The following is a 20,463-nucleotide window of genomic DNA, read 5'->3' on the forward strand; positions in this document are numbered from 1 at the left end:
TAATGAAGTATTTTTTTATTTTTCTAATGTTAAGTTTTATTCGTATTTCTATGTGTGTCTTTTATTTGTTTTGTGATTTATCATTTATCTTTTTATTGCAATATCATTGCCCACTTAACATTTTTATGGTTTAGAGCCCATCTCAAATCAGTAGTATTGCACCCAAAAAGTCCCAAACTGAGAAAAATGGCAACTTAAAGCCTTCCATATGAACTGATGTTAATATGCAAAAATGATCATCTCAAATCAGTAGTATAGCACCCAACGTCCCAATGTTATTATGCAAGAATAAAAACCTTATTAAATAGGATGTTTTAAATACTAATATTTCATCAACGCAGTACCCTAGCATTAATTCATTTCCAGGTAAACCATAATTGTTCTTACATATCAAGTAAACAATTTATACCATTGTGTTTTAATTTGGAAAAGTTGTCATTTCAATACAGTTCTCCATGTCAGATACAGTTTCATCAGAATATTTGATCTAGAATAATGTTAAATCAGATCAAGGATTTATCTTTCACAATTCATGAGCATGGAGTAAACTCTGCATTATAGGAACCTTTTGAAGGAAAACGAAAACTTACTAAATCTGATGTGAAAAAACAAGAATAATGTTAATAGATCACAAAAGAAACCTACTACTTCTTAAGGGGAAAAGATTATCCATGAGATCATTAGAATCCTTTTTAGTGACAGAAAATTGAGCTGCTTTAGCCCAGTATTATTATGATAGAATTTTTATATCTACAACTAAATGATAAACAATAGATCTTCAATCAACGGCCAATATCCATCATTTTCGAGTATCAATGTATCCAACAAAAAATGTGAATTAGGGTATTTATGTCAATTACTAATAAAATAGTTATAACTAACTTTTTAAAAATATCTCAAAAGTTTAAATGCATATAACTATCTCAATTTAAATTATTTTTTCACACAACATATATCAAATTAAAGATAATTTTATAATGATTCTAACGAGACCTCATTTGCATATGTTCCGATGTCAAAATTTGAAAAAAAAAATTTGAGTTTCGTATTTTTTTAGTGCCAGATTAATGTAAACATATCTAATAAAATATGTCAATATAATACATATAAAATGTCAATTCGAAATTATGTTGACATATTCCAAGCATCACATTGATATGTTTAATACACTATGTTATTTTGATCCAAAACCCTAAATTTAATAGTTCTTTTAAATTTTTAAATTTAAATAATAATAAACGAAATTACACCTGACAATTTATACACCATTAGATTTCTAAAATCGATGAAATTCTTAATGATAGCTGGTTGTATTCGCCTATTTTTGCAGTAATAGCTTGGGCCACCGCAGGATTAACCGCATTTTATATGTTTCGCATCTATTTGCTTACTTTTGTAGGCCATTTAAATATTCATTTTCAGAATTACAGCGGAAATCAAAATGCTTCTTTCTATTCTATATCTCTATGGGGTAGGGGATATTCAAAAATAATTAATAAGAATTTTAGTTTATTAAGAATGAATAATAATGAAAGTTATTCTTTTTTTTCTAAAAGACATATCGAAGTCATCAACAATGTAAGAAAAAAGAGAGGGGAACAATCAATTTTAAAACTGATTTTAATAATCACATCGGCAGTTTCATTTTATTGTTGGTGCTGGTGCTATTAAAACATTATCCATCTTAATCACATTTAGGACATGTTTGGTTGGCGGGAAAGTAAAGTTGGCAAGGAAATGATTCATGGGAAAATGAATCCCGGGAATATAATTTCTAATAACTTTACTCTCCCGTGTTTGAAAATATCAAGATTTGAAATTATATATTTGATTTAAAACACTAAACTAAAAATATACTTATCATTTTTTATTATAAAAAAGAATAATACATATTATTTAATAAATTATTATTACAAATGATAATAATTATATTATTTTATTTATTATTACGATGGATAGTTTAAATATGGATTATACATCATAATATATAATAATATAATAATACATAAGATTATTATTATTATTATTATTATTATTATTATCATTATATTTACTTAATTTTTAATTGAATAAATTTTATAATTTAAAATTTCACTACAATTTTATTGTTAATTACTAATTTATAAATTAATAATTATTATATTATTATATAATTATAATTATATTTAATTATTTAATAAATTATTATTATTATTATGATAATAAAAATAAAAATAAATATTAATAATATAGTTATAATTATGATAATTTGAATTATAGTTATTTATTATCCTGAAATTAAGTATGGTTTATACTTTTAAATTATTTTTAAAACATTGTAATAAATAATAATAATAATAATAATATAGATAATAATAATAATAATAATAATAATAATAATAATAATAATAATAATAATAATAATAATAATAATAATAATAATAATAATAATAATAATAAATTGTACTATACTGCATTAAATATGTAAGAATCCTAAAACTGAGAAAAAGAATACTTAAGAAAAGTTAGGATTCAGAATCCTGGAAAATTGTACTAACTTTCCTTGTTTCAGGATTTTGATTACTTTCCCAGTTTGATTAAAAACGAAAACAAACACAGGAATTTAAAATTTAAGGAATCAGATTACTTTCCCAGACAGAATCCTAACAAGGTCTTAATGTCATTATGAATAATAAAATTAAAAAGTAGGTAGCTACCTTAAGAAGAAATATCGATTGGTCTGGTCTCCATTGTAACGTTTAATTTTCTCTTGACTCTACCATCAATATTCATTAATATAGGAATAAGAATGAATGAGAAGTCATTTGAATCAAAAAGACTCTTTGTATGAAATAAAGTAACGTCTCCCTATAATACTTACTACCACAGGATAATTCTTGCATGCGGTGGGGTGCCATTCAATGGTGAAATGCTTGGGATGATGATCTCGATTTTGGCGGTCGAGATAATTGGGAAACGGCGGTGAGATATCGCTGCAGATCCCCCAAAGCCATGAGGATGATAATCCAGAGCGCTTTCTTGGCGGTGCAGCGCTGTGGACGCCGTTGATCCGAAGGGCGACGTGTTCTCTCTCTCCGATGAGAGATCGAAGAAGAAGTGATGCAAACCGGAAAGGTGTATTCTGTTATTTGAAAGATTTCTTAGTTTAGATTGGAGGGGCGGGGGGGGGCTAATCGTGGTTCTTGAGCGAAGAAGAGTGGAAGGTTTCCAATGGAAATAGAGGTTGAAAGAAGCATCGACGGCGACGGAATTGGAGATGGATGTACAAACTTCAAACATTTGATTGTGTTGTGTAAATTGATTTTGGATTTTGTCAAAGAAATGATGATTGATTATATATGTATCATTTATAATAGAAGAAACGGGTGTGTTTCAACTTTGAGATGATTGGGGAAACAAGGTTTGAGAAATTGAGGGGTTTTAATTAGGGCTAGGATTTTTGGCTTGGAAGGATGTTTCGAAATAACATATTTATCAATTTTTAAAATTTGTTGATATTTATTTTTATTTTTAGTGTTATATGAATTCTATTTAAATTTGTATGCATTTGATTTACGTTTTTATAAAATTATTTCTAAAAATATAATATATCAATATTTTCGTGTTCCACTTATTTAGGATAGTAAAGTAGTAGTAACAATATATTCTATCACGTCCCCAATTTATGTCATTTTTAGTTAATTTTTGTATGTATTTAATTGTTCTTAATTGCATAAAGAAATGGACACAAAATGGCATACAACGAACAAATATATGAAATTATGCTTATTGTTTTTTGTGGTGGAGATAAAAGAGTACATTAATTGTGGTTATTGGAAGCTTGATTAATTTTATAAACAATGTAAATTTCATATAATTATCTTAATTATGTGTATATGATTGGTTTATTTCTAAAGTTGCATTATTTATGTTTTTGTGATTGTAAATTTAAATTATTTTACATAATATGATTTTCAATCATATTAGTAGCAACTCTTCATACATATATGAGTAATTATATTAGTAATTATTGAAACGTTACAACATGGTATTCAATGACTTATTAAGTTAATGACGATAATGTAGAAATTTCAATGGAGTGGTTCGAGTATTGCAAGGGGAAGGCCTGGCAGTGAATGATCGTACAAATCTAATTAATCACTGATTATAGTGGGGGGAAATAAAATGTCATGGTCTGCAAATAATAAAATTATTAATTGGTTTGGAATTCTTTGCAAATGGCATGAGAAGCTTGATCGATCTCATTAACATACAAATTAATATAGGAATGAGAAAGGTGAAGAGTTTTGAATCAAAGAGTAATCTATAAATTCTCTTCACAGAATTATTTTTCCAATCAAAATTCCTCGAAGAGCTGATGCAAGGTACACCAAAATTAGTGGTGATGCTGAAGATGATGAGCTCGATTTTGGGGTTGACGTCGTTAATATAATTGAGAAATGACGTCTCTCTCCGTAGATGAGTTCTTCAACAGAGGCATGAGAGCTCACGAGGGAAAGGACAGCGTTGTGAGAACCGAGAGTGAGGACCTACGCCGACAATTACACGCCGGAGACAAAGAGGTCGCGATAGTGAGAATGAGAGTTTGAGGGAGGAGCCTCCCTTCTCAATAATCTAACAATGTTAGTAGTAGTTGGGTCAAGTTGCAATTACTCCTGTGGGTGTTATTAACAAAAATTTGGATGTATTGTCATAATACTAACAAAATTAAATATAGATTATTTATTTTGCTAAATTCACTAATCAACAATTTTGTGTGCATATTTTTTTTAATAGAAGTGAGAAAGTTTATGAAAATTAATACTAATACATATCTCCATGTAATTGAGATGAAGGTAACGGTTACATCCAGGGTTCAATGTTTAGCATTTAGGATTTATGATTGATGGTTTAGTGTTCAAGTGTATCGAGCCATTCTAATTGATCTCAAATCTAGAAGCTAATAGGGTTTTTTTTAAGCTAATAGGGTTAGGGTTTAGTATTTATGTTTAAGAGTTCATAGTTTAGTGTTTATGGTTTATGATTTAAATGTATCGATCGAGCCACTCTTATTGATCCAAAACTCTCTTTTATATATGTATAGATTTGCACAATTAAAAAAAAAATAGAATGTCATCATGTTTTTTAATTAAAATTGCAATTTCTTGATATGAGCATATAATCAGATTTACAACCAAGATTCAGGTAAAAAAACCTACTATCAGTAAGGATTATCAAGTAGGCCGACCTAGTGTAAGATATCGAATACAAATCTAAAACCCTCAAAATAGAATAAGTGATCAACAAAGTAAAATTGAACTGGGACGGATGGAGAATTTTATTGATATTTGGCTCATTTGTTGGTCATGATAAGTATATTTTAAAGTTAAGGGTTTAGGATTTAGGTTTCAAGGTTTGAGTTTTTAGTGTATAGGGGCACTATATTGCAATGAAATGAAGCTCGACTAGGAAGTGTCTCACCAGTGCAATCTTAAATTATTGCAACGTAAACTTGCTCCTGCAGTTATAACTCAAAGGTTAATTCATATTTTCACAGAATTAAAATGCTTTTTAATTTTAAGTCTGATATTTAAATGTCAAGACAGTTTATTAAAATGTCAACACAAATATGTGCTGAAATTTTAATGTGAATGTATTGACATTTTAAAGAAAAGTTAGCATTTACACGCACTCTTGTGGCCATGTGGGGTTAATGTGATTGAAAAAGTATAATCCAAAGTAAGAGGATGTCGAATATTCTTTTGTTTATCATTTCACAAATTTTATTTCGCATAATGAAATAAATACGAAGAAATTAAAATGACTCGTGCATCGCACGGGTGTGATAAAAGGGAAGTTTTGGGGAAAAGAACATGAAGGGAAGTTTTGGGGAAAAGAACATGATTGTCATTATGAATATTTTAATTGAATTGATAAGTGCTTTTTTAATTATAATAATTGAGAGAATTTGAAGCGAAAAGGTTTTAGTCGTTTTAGAACATAAATTGAATACCTATTTTATTGAAGGAATTGAAATATTATTCCATATATTTATTAATGGAATTGAAAAGATTTGGGAGCTAATGACAATAGATCTTTTTCTTCAGGCTCATTGGTATTAAGATTGATAATCAAGATTCTTATTATTTTGCTATTCGTCTTCGGTGCAATGGAATGCAGGATGATGACGATAATGACTGATTTCTTGAAGATATTTATGAAGCATTTAAGAAATTGAATGAAATCGCTAAGTGAAGAAAAACAATTATGATACTTTATAACACGGGAGTGGATCCTCTGCTATGATGGGAACACAACCGGGGCTGATGTGGTGCAAAACGGTGACATTTCATTCAATTGCTTCATCCCCTATTTAAATAATGATTTTGGTTACTCTACATTCTACAAAGAAAATGATGGCTTTTTGTCTCAACTTTTTCATCAAACTTTAATCTCTTTAAATTGCTTTAACACAAGCTGCATCAACTAACTTTTGGAGTTTGTGCTTTTATGGAGTAGTATATTTGTGTGTTTATATACATCACATGCATCTGAAAATGGATATTCTATTGGTAATTGAATTAGGAGGAACGCCAACCTACTTCTTACAAATTTTGCAGACAACTCATTGCGTTGCCTAGGTTATGTTTTGGGCCGGTGAGTCTTATGTTTTCTGGTTAAAAAAAACTTGTCATTTAACTACAAAGAAATAATGAATTTTGTAAGAAGATGAGTTCCGGAAACCGATTGTCTTATGAAAAAATCTTGAAATTATTTGTTGCCGGTAGATTTTTATGCAGGCTCAAAATTCTTAGACATCCTTGGCTACTTATTCTGGAATTGTAACTAAAAGCATAATACCAACACTTGGTTTTGCTGATTTATTATGGTACAGATGCATATGATATGGAGTAGTATAACATCAATTGCTTTATTTACATTATGGTTCTGAAGGCAATGGAAATGATGAAGGTTGGCAACATGGCTTGTCCTTTGCTTAGCGCGGGCGGGTTATCAAAGTTTCTTCAAACGCGTTAATACAACTATACAACTTAGGATTTGGATCCCCTGGGCAAAAAGAATATGTGTCTTACATGATTGGTGTTCGTATTAAATCAAACATATTGATTATTTTATAGTCGATTCAGGCTAATACGAACGTACGATCACACGATTTCTTTGAAATATCTAGCAGAGGAAAAAACAGAAGTAGAATCTCAATCAAGTGCAGATATTCATTCATTCCACATCGAGAGTGGAAGAGAGAGGGCAGTGGGAGTGATTATAAAACGGTAATGATGGTTTAGTGGAAAATCATGATCCTTCAGGCAAGTTTTGAGGGGATGTGATGAGTGGTAAATCCTCGCAAAATTAAATATGCGAGATGGGTGTCTTGCTCCGCCTGTTTTATGACAGTTAGGCGCTCTCGGCTCAACCATCTGATCCCTCGTGTCCTGTTTATGTAAGACTTATTTTTCTTTATGAATCTGTTTCGCTATATTAACCTGTTTTTCTTAGTCTTTGTTTTATGGAGTACTCTTTTACTCTAGCTCTCAATGTCACAAAACAAGTTATTATACAACTCTTCGACTAATATACGCTTTGCATAGTTTAGTCATGTATCAATTAAGTAGTCATAACAAATCTCCTACCTCCTTGGATGAGCAGAGCAATGAATAAATGGTTACCTTCTTCTTCTTCAATACTATCAAGCCTCAACATTTCATTAAGTCTATATATCAACTTCAAACAATATTTGAATTTTGAAGTTGGTACATGTCAGAGGCATTGTGCTCTGTTGACACCTTTGCAATCCTTAATTGTCCATTCTCCACTGAATTGTAGTAGTATGTCTATATGCTCGCTCCTTCCAGGAAAGGTTTGGTGCTTTGCCAAACATATACTATCACAATTCATATGTTCTGAACTACTATAAAATCTGCAAGGATACCTTTCCACCAGAAACTCTCCTTCATAGCTTTTTTTAATCAATGCAATGTATTCGGCTTATTGATTGTAAGCTAGTCTTCCAGCTCACAACCAATCTAAAAAGATTTAAAATGAAATCTAATTCAGACCTTTTGTCGTCTTTATAAAATAACCATAGAATTCCTTCTTCCTATCTCACAATACAAGTTACAACCCTTCTGAGTCTTTATAAAAATAACCAGATTGTAATTAAGTAGTGTGACAGTGAGATCACTGTAGTACTAATAAAATCAAAGTGTTTCAGTTCATTTGTAGCAGATTTAAATGAGAGGCATGCATTAGCATTATTCCTCCCACTGTCCCACATCGAGAGCGGAAATAAGAGAGGGATTACAAAAGGATAGCGATGGGTATGGAGTAAAGCATGATCAAGTTTAGAAAGGGATGTGTTGAGTGGTCCATGCTCGCAAATAAGGGCGTCTGCTCCGCCTGTTTTTACGACAATAAGGCGCTCTCATCTTAACCAATCTGTTCCCTCTCGCCCTCTTTTTCTCTTTCAATCTGATTCCCTGTTCTTGTTCTCTTTCCTTTACTTTTATCGATTCACAAAACAATTAATATTTCATTTTTATTAAGTTTTACTCTCATCCAGCCATATCACAGTTTCTGAATCGAGGTTTATTTCGGAGCAGAGTATCTTGATTCAATTTCATACGTATATTTATTAAAACATTTATTTTTACAAACTCAAAATAAATGGATAACAATTTGTAATTTAAATTCCTAAACTGTGTACAAAGTTAGCTTTCTAAATTACACAATTTAAAAGTCGGGGAATCTAAATTTATTGCCAAAATAGAAAATTCAAAGTTTTGAGATTTTGGCGAGGCATCGCATTTTAGTATAGGTATTTATGGAAGGAAATTTCTAATTTTAAATTTAGAAAATTAAGGTTTAACAAATCGGAAAAAGTAAAATTAAATTAATTAATTAAAAATAGCTAAGGCTTCAGAACAGTCCATGCCTGCCTGCCTGCCCCTCCCGTGGTTGATAACTTGATATTCAGGCCATTCGGTTGGATGTAAGCGCGCGCGCCTGCAGTGGCACCGCAATCCAGCCCCATCAATGCGGCACCCATCCGGGCCCATGCTCTAAGCTGCTAAATTAATCCTCAACAACCATAAACCCAAAACTTACTCAACGAACGGTAATCATATTGCCAAAAAATAAATACACTAATTTTTGTTTACAGACCACAAAAAAGCGAACCGGTTCTCTTATTGCGTAACATGAGTGTGGCGAAGCTGGCGGGTCGCAATCCAAAGAGAGATGAGACATGTATCATATATTCAACTACACTTAACAATCGTAGTAGCATAGTAGTAGTAATTAAATTGCAAATTAATTTGTGAAATTTACTTATTGTTTAAGTATTGTACATCTAGACTCCTACAAATTAGAATTTAATTTAGGGTTGACAATTCGTAAGTGTCAAGTCATTATCGGATTGATACGATAACTCGACACAATACGATGCTATAAGGTCAAGCACATAGACACAATTTGTTCAAGATATGCCCCACACAAACTCAACTTACGCAAGCTCAGATACAACACGAACTTGATAGCAATACAATACATTTTTTGTTGGCACGGCATGATAATTACACAATAGCATGATAAATTCCTAAGTTACATAACATGATAACCATTCAAATCCTCGACTCTAAGTTGTCTGATACCTCTAACAAAAGTTAAATACAAATTAAAATATTAGTAAAATATTTAATTACTGATAAAGGGTTATATAAACCCAATACAAAAACAATTAAAAGTTCATATCATCGTAACTAATGGAATCCAATCGATCTCTGGAATATTCATAAGATCCTTTCAATAGGCCACAGATCTCTCGATCTAACTAACGATTTTTCGGTTATACTGTGAATTTTAGCAAAAGCATAATTCAGATAAACTATCCCATTTCTCAGCATTTCCATCTACACCAATAGAGCTCCCCATCCAGCTATTTGATATACTGATTCAATTATATTAACTAAAATAATAATTTTCCAATTAATCAAGTATATAAGCGAAAATTTTCAAACCCTGATTGATAATCGTTGAGACGGTTATCATGGCGGTTGGCTAGATGCTAAGTAACCAATCTGTTCCCAAAAAAGCAATTTCATCCAAAAAACATATCAGAAAATCGTGACACTGTTTCCATGTATATCAAATTTGTTACTACAAGATATGCTGACAAGCTTACGATTCCCTAATAACTGAAGTGATTTTTCATTCTTAAAGAGAAAGGCTGTTTTAGGCTTTTAGAGCAACGAAGATACATGAATGCTCATGGAGATGATCACCTGCAACGGAGAGGAAGTGTGCCTAAAAATGCTTAGCTCTCCAATCGACTTTAAAGTTCTCTTCATCCTCATCATCACTGGACGAGTCGTCATGGCTGGAATCCTTGTGTGCGACTTCCTTACTCTTAGGAATAATAGCAGATCTGGAAGCACTAATCTCGAGCTTCTTCCTTCTTAACATCTCAACCCTATCAACGTAGTTCCTATGAATCAAGAAGATAGCTAACATGTTAGAGCTACATTGCAGGCTCAATAGACCTGTATCCTAATAAGATTAATAATTTACCTTTGCTCAACCATCTCCTCCTCTTCAATATTTTCAGCTGCATCAAACTGTAACAGTAGCAACAATACTATGTCAATGGCACAACTCATCAATGCACATAACATATGATAGGGTCGTTCAGTCTATGAATTTGACTTCAAGATATTGTATCTAGTCTACTGGAGGGCGAGAGGGTGGAGGCTGACCTCTTCTTCCTCCAAACGATTATCTATCTCCTGTAAATCATCTTTAATCATTCTCTCGAACTCCTTATATTCATCCCTGCCATTTTGGTAATTAACTATATGTTAGTTAAACTGAATCGTGAAAGACATATAGTTAATGGAGATGCAAGAGCAAAATGGTGCTCTTCAACAAACAAATTCAATTAATGAAAATCAGTACGGGTAGTTACATTCAGCATAAGTTACACGTGTCGATCAAGAAATTTCTGGCACTAATTTCAGCAGAATTCTCACATAAATCGCCCAAGAAAAAGCCATCATATAGAATCCCAAGAATTAAGTAAGCAAAGAAATGCAAGATTTCATCAAAAAAATCATGATGATATCTTAGTTTAATTAAGGCAATTATGCATCACTGCTATATAAACAATCAATGGAATCAAATCAAATTTTGCGATTCCCAATGTCAAGCCTCTTTTTCTTAGCAGGGTTCAATTAAGAACATAACTATTGTCATTTCTTCACCACAATTTACATTTGTAGATTTTGTGCTACTCCATAAAAGAAAAAACAAAAATCATGCTTAAGTAAGCAGTTACTCATGCAAAGTATATTCTAAAAGACCACCATACCATCAATCGTTAATCATAACCAGATACCGAAACAAACCAAACAGGACTCACTTAACATCAGGCTTGACAGGTATGATTCCCCGTGCACGTAATTCAGCATCTTTGTCATCAAAAAATCCTGCAGGGAGTGCTCCTTTGGCTTGCTTAGATTCTAATCCAGTGGCTGGTTTTGACACCTGCCTAAAATCATTGGCAGCCTGAAGCCCCAGTTGTCCCATGTCCTCAGTTGTAGCAGTCGATGATCCGTTGATCGCATTCCCTGAGACAGAAGCCTCGGCAAGTTGGTTCTTTATATGCACAGAATCATCCACTGAATCAGGGTTTCCAAACTTCCTGGGTTCCCTTTCTGAAAACAAGGAAGAAAGTCACATATAGTTTATTGGCAGAAAACATTGTTTGATCAACATAATCTAGAAAGCAATCCAATCCTCCTTTGAGAATTTAACCTGTTCTGCATCAGTTATTAGCATTAAAAATCCTTTCTCATATAAATCATATGTTACTTCATTGGTTTGCATAATATGTGGCACATAAATTATTTCTAGCCCATCATCAATAAAAAATTAAAACAGCCATCCATAGCTTTCAATGCCAACAAAAGTAGATCTCAACTTGATGTCTTGATCAGAAGCCAGAACAGTCAAAATGTCAATAGCTTGTACACAAAAGGTCGTGTATCCATTCAAAGTAAAATATTAAGCCTCCCCTTGGTTACAGATGTAAAGATTAAAATACGAAGATGCCAAATACAAGTATACTATTCACTTACTTTACTAATGGTCCGACGCTGAAAGAGAAATCATCAAAATTCCATAATAGATACTCCGTCCGTCCGCCATTAGGAGTCCCATTTATGGACGGCACGGGTTTTAAGAAATGTTAAGAAAAATGAATGGAAAAAAGTTAGTGGAATAGGGGTCTCACTTGTATATATTAGTTTTAAATAAAATGTTAGTGGAATGAGTTAGTGGAAGATGGGACCCTATTACCATTTATGGTAAAAGTGAACCAGGACTCCTATTCACGGACGGACTAAAATGAAAAAACGGGACTCCTATTCGCGGACAGAGGGAGTACTTACCAATTTTCTGTCTCTTTGTATCATGATCATCAAAAAACCCAGGTGGCAGAGTAGATGATTGTTGTTTAGGCAAGGCAACAGAAGGTTCAGGTTTAGCATTCAAATCTCTGGATGACTCAGTTTTAGTTGGTAAATCTTTAGCAGACTCAGATTTAGCATTATTTGCCCGATTTTTTGCAGCGGCACCACTGGCTTTGTACTTTTCAACTGCCTGAACAAGCAGAGAAACGATGAAGGATAATTCAAGTGAAAGTAACTAGTATATTTTAATAGGAGTAATAAAAAGCATCACTTCTAAAGGCCCAGAAACTATGAAAAGTAAGGGAGAAATATGCAAATTATTGCAAGCTGATTGTTCTCAGGCAATGTTAAATCGAAATGCAACTGCAAAGTTGTGTAAGAGATGAAATATTGATTTCTATATCCCGTATGAAATAGTGTGTATAGAAGAAGGTTTGGAACAAAATAAAATCACGTAGAAGCTGACATCCTAATGGATAATGAAGCGAGTACATGGGATTGAAGATTTTCAACCATTACTCTTGCATGGTGAGAAAATAAAAGAGGGACTGAGCTTCCTCGGGAGATGTAGAACAAAAAAAAGAACTATGTAATTGTCTTCCATTTCTCATCCTCCAGCGGACAAGTCAAACCTTAATCAACTTAAGACCTAGTATTACACAAGAAACATCAAACACTAAACAACAAAACCTTTAAACCATAAAAGTATCTCAATGCTCCAATATTATGTCCTATACATCCACAAACCAGATAGTGAGTTCCACATAAGACTTGAAAAGCGGGAGGTTCACACTTTCTACCTTTTTACCCTTGAAATGGTGCTTTGAGGATCAATATCTCAAAAAGATTATTCAGTAATTCATTTCATGAAGCATAACTTGCTTTGCCAATATATAAAATGGCAGGTACGAAGTTAAGAACATCGATGATGCATGTTGATGCCATACGATATTACGGGGGCAAGCTAGAAGCACACATCATGCTTATATCCTTATAAGATGAATGGTTATTATTAGCAGAAACATGCAAACTTCACTGAACCAATGACCAGGCACGGTGCCCCCTCTCTTATGACACTCATACTTTCAGCTCAACTAAAATTTTTTATATTATTAATTCATCAAAACTTTATATCACAATCACAATAGTTTACCTCGTGATGCTTGCGAGATGCTTGATGTGCAGGCCAAAGCTGCTCAGATTTGATAACCACATCACAGACTCTACATATGGGTTGATCATGTTCATTATACCTGCATTACAAATGGCAAAGGACGTCATTTTAGGGAAATTAATAAAAAAAAGCGCATATATATTTTGTAACCCAAAGTTCACAATCACTTAAAAGCAATTTCAATCAAAATATTCCTAACAAACTATGATAAATCCACAATGACTTTACTCTGCAAACATAAACCAAAGGACCAGAATGCAAGATCACCAAAAATTTTCAACTTTCTCTCAACACAATAAGTTAGTACGTAACTCTGCATCACTAAAATTCACAAATCATAGATTTCACGATTTCATCTGATCTCCATGCTCGAGATCAAAATGCAATTGGACAAACACTGTAAAAATAAGTACTCCACTACCACTGAATCTATTAAGTGTCTAAAGTTCTTCATATTCTTAAATAACTAAACAAACAACATAGTTGCAATTTTGAAGAAGTGAAAAATAATCCAGGGGGTGATGACAAAAGTACTTGATTTATCAACAAATAACCCACGCATTAAAATTACACAACCAAACCCGCATTCAAATCAAGCAGACGCAATACCTTACAAGGGGAGAATCAATCCGCTGCTTTTCCTTTTTTTGAGCGCTCAACTTCGCTCGAAACGATGCTTTCTGCTTCGCTTTTGCGTCCATTCCTAATAATTCTCTCCTTTCACCAAACACTCAGTACAATACAATACTAGCGTCAAGTTTAACGTTAGGTCTCTGGTTTCCCTGCCAAGAACAATCCTAGTATCACATTTTCTATCCAAAAGTTTTGCAGCTTTCTGTATGCTAGCTCTTCTCAATAGGCTGATACAGCCATTTTTGTGACAGCAAAAAAGAGTACCCATTACAAGATCAATTTGAAATTAGAATTGTACCCTTTGAAGCTAAGATGTTAGACTTGGTTTTCTGTAAATAATTAAATAACTTAGTTAAGAGCAGAGAGAGAAGAGCATACTTGGCGGAGGCGAGATGCGGAATCGTCGGAAGAAATTAAGACGAAGAATGAGAAGACTGCCGGAAATGGAAGAAGAAAGAAAAGGGGGTTTTACGATTTTGGTTGCAGACAGGCCTTGCCTAATTTCAAAGATGCAGCCAATCTTAGTATCGGGCCTCTAATAATTAAAACTTGGATGATTATAGTAATAAAAATATTTGTATTATAATTATAAGAATCTAAAAATATATACTACTACTACATAAAACTTCTGTATTGATCGATTCTAATGATATTTGATTATTAGATTTTTGGATTTTGTTACTGAGTTTTCAATTTTTTGAATTTTTACATATTTTAAATTTTTCGTATCGGATCAGATTTTACAGTTTGAATTTTGAATTTTCGAATTCGGACTCTCAGACCATTCGGATCGAATTATTTTCTTTTTTCATAAATTTTAGATTTTTGGATTGGATCGGAGTTGACAAAAAATCCGATGTAAAATTCGAATGATCACCATTAATTATAAATCGTTAAATAAATAATTACACTACTTAATACAAGTAAATAATCTTCATTACAACATTGTTAATACAACCCCTACTAGTACCACACCGCTCACATTGGCACAACGGGTGGTGTACCGAAAGCGGGACGCAATCGCTATCAAAGAGAGGTATAGTACCAACTACCAAGTGTGATGGGGTACTCCATCACGAGCCATTTAATTAGTTGTTTATATTTTTATTCAGCTTTTCATTTATAAATACACTACCATAGACGATCACCATTTATCTTCATTTATAGTTTTCATTCTAAAATTCGATAGTTCTGATGTCAAAGAGATTGTTGTTCATTTGATGTTATACGTTGATCGTGTGGTGGAAAGACGGATGTGATGAAAGCAAGCCGTCGAAGAAATCTAAGTATATTAAGATTGTGTAATTCAAAATTAGGGTCACAGATGACATTGTTTTTAGAAAATACCAGTGGAGGCACGTATATTTCTTGACATGCCATAATGTAAAAATTGTTGAGTAGCCAATTTTAAATTTTTTGGAATATATCAAATTTAGCCCTAAGTAGCTCATTTTTCCAACCGATACACACCCTAATATTTAAATAATTTTAATCAGATAACATCAAATAGGTGTGTTACAACTTGAAAGTTCTCAATCATGAAAAGATGATCGCACCAGTAAATAAGTAACTTCCCTTATTTGTTCATTAACTTGAAACAAATATAGATACAATTGCTGAATACACAAACATGGTGCACCCTCCAAGTTGATAGTGATAAATTAAGTAAATAAACCAAAATTCATTGAGTAAATAATTGCTACGATTTAATTTAAGTGTCTCTTTCTCTCCTGAAGAAAGCAATATAACCTCATCGATCAGTAGAATTGGAGGCAGCAGCAGCTGCCACCCAATATTGTTTCATTGCAATCAGTATCTTCTGAGGAACAAGAGGGCCATCTTCATGATCCACCATTTTTACATCCCATCTCATCCCTCCCGCGATCTTCATCACCTTGTTTATCACGTCCACTTCATCCCGAACGATCACCATCCCTTCCGGCCTCAAAATACGATCCATTTCTAGTAGTATGTCTTCAAATTCACACCTACATTGTTCACAACTGCTTTCAGTATGCTGTATATCACACACACACACATGCACAGGCACATGCCAATTTTCAATCGAGAGATAAATGTTCGAGCAAAACATTCAAGTGTGAAGAGAAACTAGCCGTGACTCATGAGTGTGAGACAACCAATTTTATCCAATCAAGACTAAGATCACAAAAACTTGTGTCACACTGTAAGAGGGGTGAAATTTTATTAACAGGAAACTGCCCTATATTTCTCGTACGACATGATATGCGTGAAGACTACTTAGGAGTGAGTGAGCATGCTCAAGTATATGTATTCCCTTTCACTTCGATTCATGAAATTACTGAATTGCTTACTTGTTATCGTATAATTTGAATAAGCCGCTGGCTTGAATGAGGTCATACGTCCTTGGATATGTAGAGAACCCTTCACACCTAAAATACAAAGAAAGAAACATATAACGAGCTTCAACTCAAGGATTCTTACGGAAAGAGAAAAATTGTCCATTTTTTGGAAAATGCTGATAAGTGAGAAAAATGTGGACGGACATTACCAATCGTGATACATGCCGATCAACCCTCTCTCGTAGATGATGCCTAGAGTTTTTTCAGCAATTATCGGAACAACATTCATCACCCAAAGCTTTGATGACTCCAAGGCCGCTGCAAAACCACCGAGGCCAGCATTCATATCCATAATGTTTCTGTATCTTGTGGTGCCGAGCAATCTAATACTCTTTTTGTAAGCTGCGACGTGCTTTTTCCAAAGCTTGCTGTCCTCTTCGTAAGATTCGGGTGTGACCCCGGGAACCTCACCATTGCGTACACGAGGTGGAACATCATAAAGCCGAGCTGGAAACTTCTTCAACTCTCCTCCCGCTACTTCAGTAGGACTCTCTACCTCCGGGAAGGGAGTTACACACGTCTCCATTTTCTTATACCTTGAGAATCGTGACGGGAAGTAGAAAAGTAAACAAAGGAAGTTCAGTAAGAACTCATATCATAAACTCACAATTAAAATGAAGCATATCACACATTCTTATCACTGTAAGGATGCAGCAGATGAAGCGTTAGGCGATTATAAAGCTACAATATGGAGAAATAAAACAAAATCAAATGGTGAGGTAAAAAGTTTATGATATGATTAACTAACCATAAGTTGTCGTCATCTGAGGCTTCACAATAGTTAGCCGATTTTCTTTTGCAAGACTTGGCATTGATCTTCTTCCTAAAGATAGCAATATCCCCCTTCTCATACTTCTTCTCCCAGCAAAGGCTTTTGGCCAAATCTTCTATTCTTGTTTGTTCGGCCTCCAAATCTTCTTTTGTCCTTTTCCACGTCTTATAGTATGTCTTCCAATTGATCGGAGGACCAGACAAGACCCAGTATCCACCAGGTCTAAGAACTCGATCAACTTCCTTCAAGTAGATGCCATCTACATATCAAAAAACAAATCAACTTTGACCAAATAAATTACTGCCTCCGTCCACAACCTTTTTGCCACAATATCCTATTCGGTCCACCCACAACCTATTTGCCACATCAATTTATAGCAACCTTTTAAAATATCTTTGTGAAAGCTTACAGTCTTTAAAATTTCTCAGCAGCAAGTTATACAAATCATTCTTAAAACACTTTGGAATTGTTAAGTAAAAGTGTCAAAAGATGCATGTTGAGAGAATGTAACTTATAACTACTAAAGACATTTTCCAGCCTCCATTTTCCAAATATATGCTTCAGCTTGATCATGTGAAATACTTTTGCTTAAATACCAAATATTCAAAAATATATTTCCTAATTAACATGATATCATAGAAGCTAAAATATTTTAAGAACACCTGGTTTGTGGCATACCATTGGAAGCCCATTGTATTAAGCACCTCGAACATTGTGCCATATCAAATGATCGAGGCGGGTAAGGAAGTTTTATGGATCCAAGCACCCCGATAATTGCTGGCACGCCTCGCTCCAAGGCAAACTGCACCTGGGCCTCATGGTTGTCCCTTGGCGCAAACGACATTGGCAGCACATTTCTCTTCAGCATATAAGCACCCCAGCTAGCAACCTAATTAAAACAAAACTGATATAAATGAACTGATTGTAAACCAATGAAAACTTTATCAAGGCCTAGAAATAGGCATCATAGCGAGTAAGGCACCTACTCCGACAATAGGGACTAAGATTATGAGTTAATAAAACATGACATAAAAGTAAAACAAAGGGGAATATAGAGCATACTCCGCAACCAGTGTCCAGAGCAGTTCTGACTGTGCCGTCAGCTATTGGAATGACTCGTGCAAGCTCATCGATATACGCATCCGCCCCTTGAGGAAACATCGTCCCACCTCCTGGAAATTTGAATACATTGCCCTGATACTCAACCCAGTTCTGGTTAGCCTTCTCCACCGTCAAGCTCTTAAAAGGAACATTAGAGTAATAAACATAGTCACGGCTCTTTGGCCAAGGGAAAGGGGTCGTGTATCCATTGGGCGCTGGGATCAAGCAGCGCAATTTCTCCTCCTCCGGCGGGCAATGCCTTTCTCGATAAATCATGTTCTCCCTAGGGAATTTCATGGCCCGGTCTTGCTCTTGGCAAGGAGTGTAGTCAGTGAGCTTAGCATCACATGGCTCAAACACTTTGGCTTTGGGCTCGGACGATTCGACAGAAGCCACATACTTATGGTGGCTCTCGAAGTCCAGAGACGGGGAGAAATTGCAGTTCACCTGCTGCTTATTCATCTCCATTGCGTAACCATCGCCTTTACCAGAACCACTCTTCTGCCACACTCCCAACAAGTAAAAGAAGCAACAGAGAGCGATGATGACGAATATGGAAATCCGACTCCTCCCTTTATTGCCCGAGGAATGAACCTTTGGTGTTGTTGCCATGTTTTTGCTCAGGACAGCATCAAGAAACTACCTAGTCCCTACCATGTATCAAATGTCTATAAGTAAATATTATGCAACAGATCAACTTAGTAACTTAGTGAACTGAATCAACTACAAGGATTTAAACAAAATTGATAAGCTTTTGGATCATGATCCAGCTTTAATTCGACTTCATAACTGCAAAAACCTCAAATCATCTAGAGTGGCTGCTCAAATACAGAATAACCAACAATCCAAGCATGTAAAATGTTGATTAGATTAGATCTGAGTTCGAAAAATGCATTCTTGAACAAGAATAAGTAACTGAAAAATCACTGTTGCTGCAAAAGCTAAACTAGAACAAGCCTAGTTCAAAAAGGCCCAAGCAAATCCCAATCAGATCGGAAAATCAAATGGGAATCATGAATAAAAGCAAGAAAGTGAATCTATAGACAGCTTCTTTCAAGAATTCGCTTAAGCTCAAAATTGCAAGTACCTGAAAACAAGCAAGAGGTCCCCCTCTTTCCCTCTCCGTGTAAGTCTGTAAACAGAAACTGAGGAAGATATTTTTAGCATAAAAACACTCACTCACTCACACGCAGAAGAAGAGAAGTGCGATTACGGAGAGGCTAGTAGGGACACTACCTTGTTAAGTAGAGCAACGAATTGGCGGTCTGTGGGGCACACTCTTCTGCACCATTCATAATTGTATTTCAAGATTTGAATTTTTTTTATTTGTTTTAAACTCACCGACGCTGCAATTTTTATGATAATGAAATGTACATATGCAGTAAATTAAGGATGGATTTTATGATAATGTACGTGTGTGTGATTAATTACACTAACAGATCAAAAGAATTACACAGTGATTTTCGTTTGATCAAATTCCTGCAGACCATATCTATGTATTGATTCCCCTGTTATTACAAAAGGATCTACTAATATTCTTTTTGGCTAAGGATTTTAGTTAAACATATTCAATCACATAGTGCAAATTCAATATATTATTCATAGTCATGCAAATTAGTACTAATTAATATATAAAGGTGCTAGATTTGTTATCGCATTGAATTATATCCTAAATGAGGTCGGATTGATAATATTCACTTGAGTGTTTAAGACAAAGTTTTGTTGTACATAAACTCTAGCATGAAATTTAATTCCAGTACAGTTAATTAAAGTATCTTGAACTAGACAATTTTTTGGTAAAATAAGTTAGTTAAATTAAAATAACAATATGTTAAATTAACAGTCGTATATTGGATATCTTAAAGATGAATAAATAATTAATTAAAAGATAGCTCATATTATTTGTAATTTTGCATTAAGCTGAAAGATCCATATTGT

The 20,463-nt window shown here is 33.8% G+C and overlaps 2 protein-coding genes and 2 non-coding genes across 4 annotated transcripts; 2 read left to right on the plus strand and 2 right to left on the minus strand.

Moving 5' to 3' along the window:
• The first annotated feature begins 7,319 nt into the window (after positions 1 to 7,319).
• LOC121789622 lies at positions 7,320 to 7,426 on the plus strand. The gene has a single exon (XR_006048088.1). It is a non-coding gene; the product is annotated as a small nucleolar RNA Z279/snoR105/snoR108 (small nucleolar RNA).
• A 923-nt stretch (positions 7,427 to 8,349) lies between these two features.
• Positions 8,350 to 8,444, plus strand: LOC121789630. The gene has a single exon (XR_006048096.1). It is a non-coding gene; the product is annotated as a small nucleolar RNA Z279/snoR105/snoR108 (small nucleolar RNA).
• A 1,633-nt stretch (positions 8,445 to 10,077) lies between these two features.
• On the minus strand, positions 10,078 to 14,790 carry LOC121789613 (zinc finger protein 830-like). The gene is made up of 8 exons (XM_042188036.1): positions 14,650 to 14,790; positions 14,248 to 14,420; positions 13,618 to 13,717; positions 12,444 to 12,654; positions 11,414 to 11,708; positions 10,752 to 10,827; positions 10,567 to 10,613; positions 10,078 to 10,483 (listed from the first exon to the last, which is right to left on the minus strand). The coding sequence occupies exons 2-8, from the start codon at positions 14,337 to 14,339 to the stop codon at positions 10,303 to 10,305; spliced, it is 1,002 nt and encodes a 333-aa protein (XP_042043970.1). The 5' UTR covers positions 14,340 to 14,420; positions 14,650 to 14,790; the 3' UTR covers positions 10,078 to 10,302.
• A 1,044-nt stretch (positions 14,791 to 15,834) lies between these two features.
• LOC121789621 (probable methyltransferase PMT14) lies at positions 15,835 to 19,747 on the minus strand. The gene is made up of 7 exons (XM_042188044.1): positions 19,613 to 19,747; positions 18,487 to 19,175; positions 18,103 to 18,313; positions 17,401 to 17,683; positions 16,802 to 17,188; positions 16,605 to 16,682; positions 15,835 to 16,259 (listed from the first exon to the last, which is right to left on the minus strand). The coding sequence occupies exons 2-7, from the start codon at positions 19,135 to 19,137 to the stop codon at positions 16,022 to 16,024; spliced, it is 1,848 nt and encodes a 615-aa protein (XP_042043978.1). The 5' UTR covers positions 19,138 to 19,175; positions 19,613 to 19,747; the 3' UTR covers positions 15,835 to 16,021.
• Positions 19,748 to 20,463: the final 716 nt, after the last annotated feature.

Source organism: Salvia splendens, unplaced genomic scaffold (assembly GCF_004379255.2).
Source record: "Salvia splendens isolate huo1 unplaced genomic scaffold, SspV2 ctg291, whole genome shotgun sequence".
Lineage (NCBI taxonomy): Eukaryota > Viridiplantae > Streptophyta > Magnoliopsida > Lamiales > Lamiaceae > Salvia > Salvia splendens.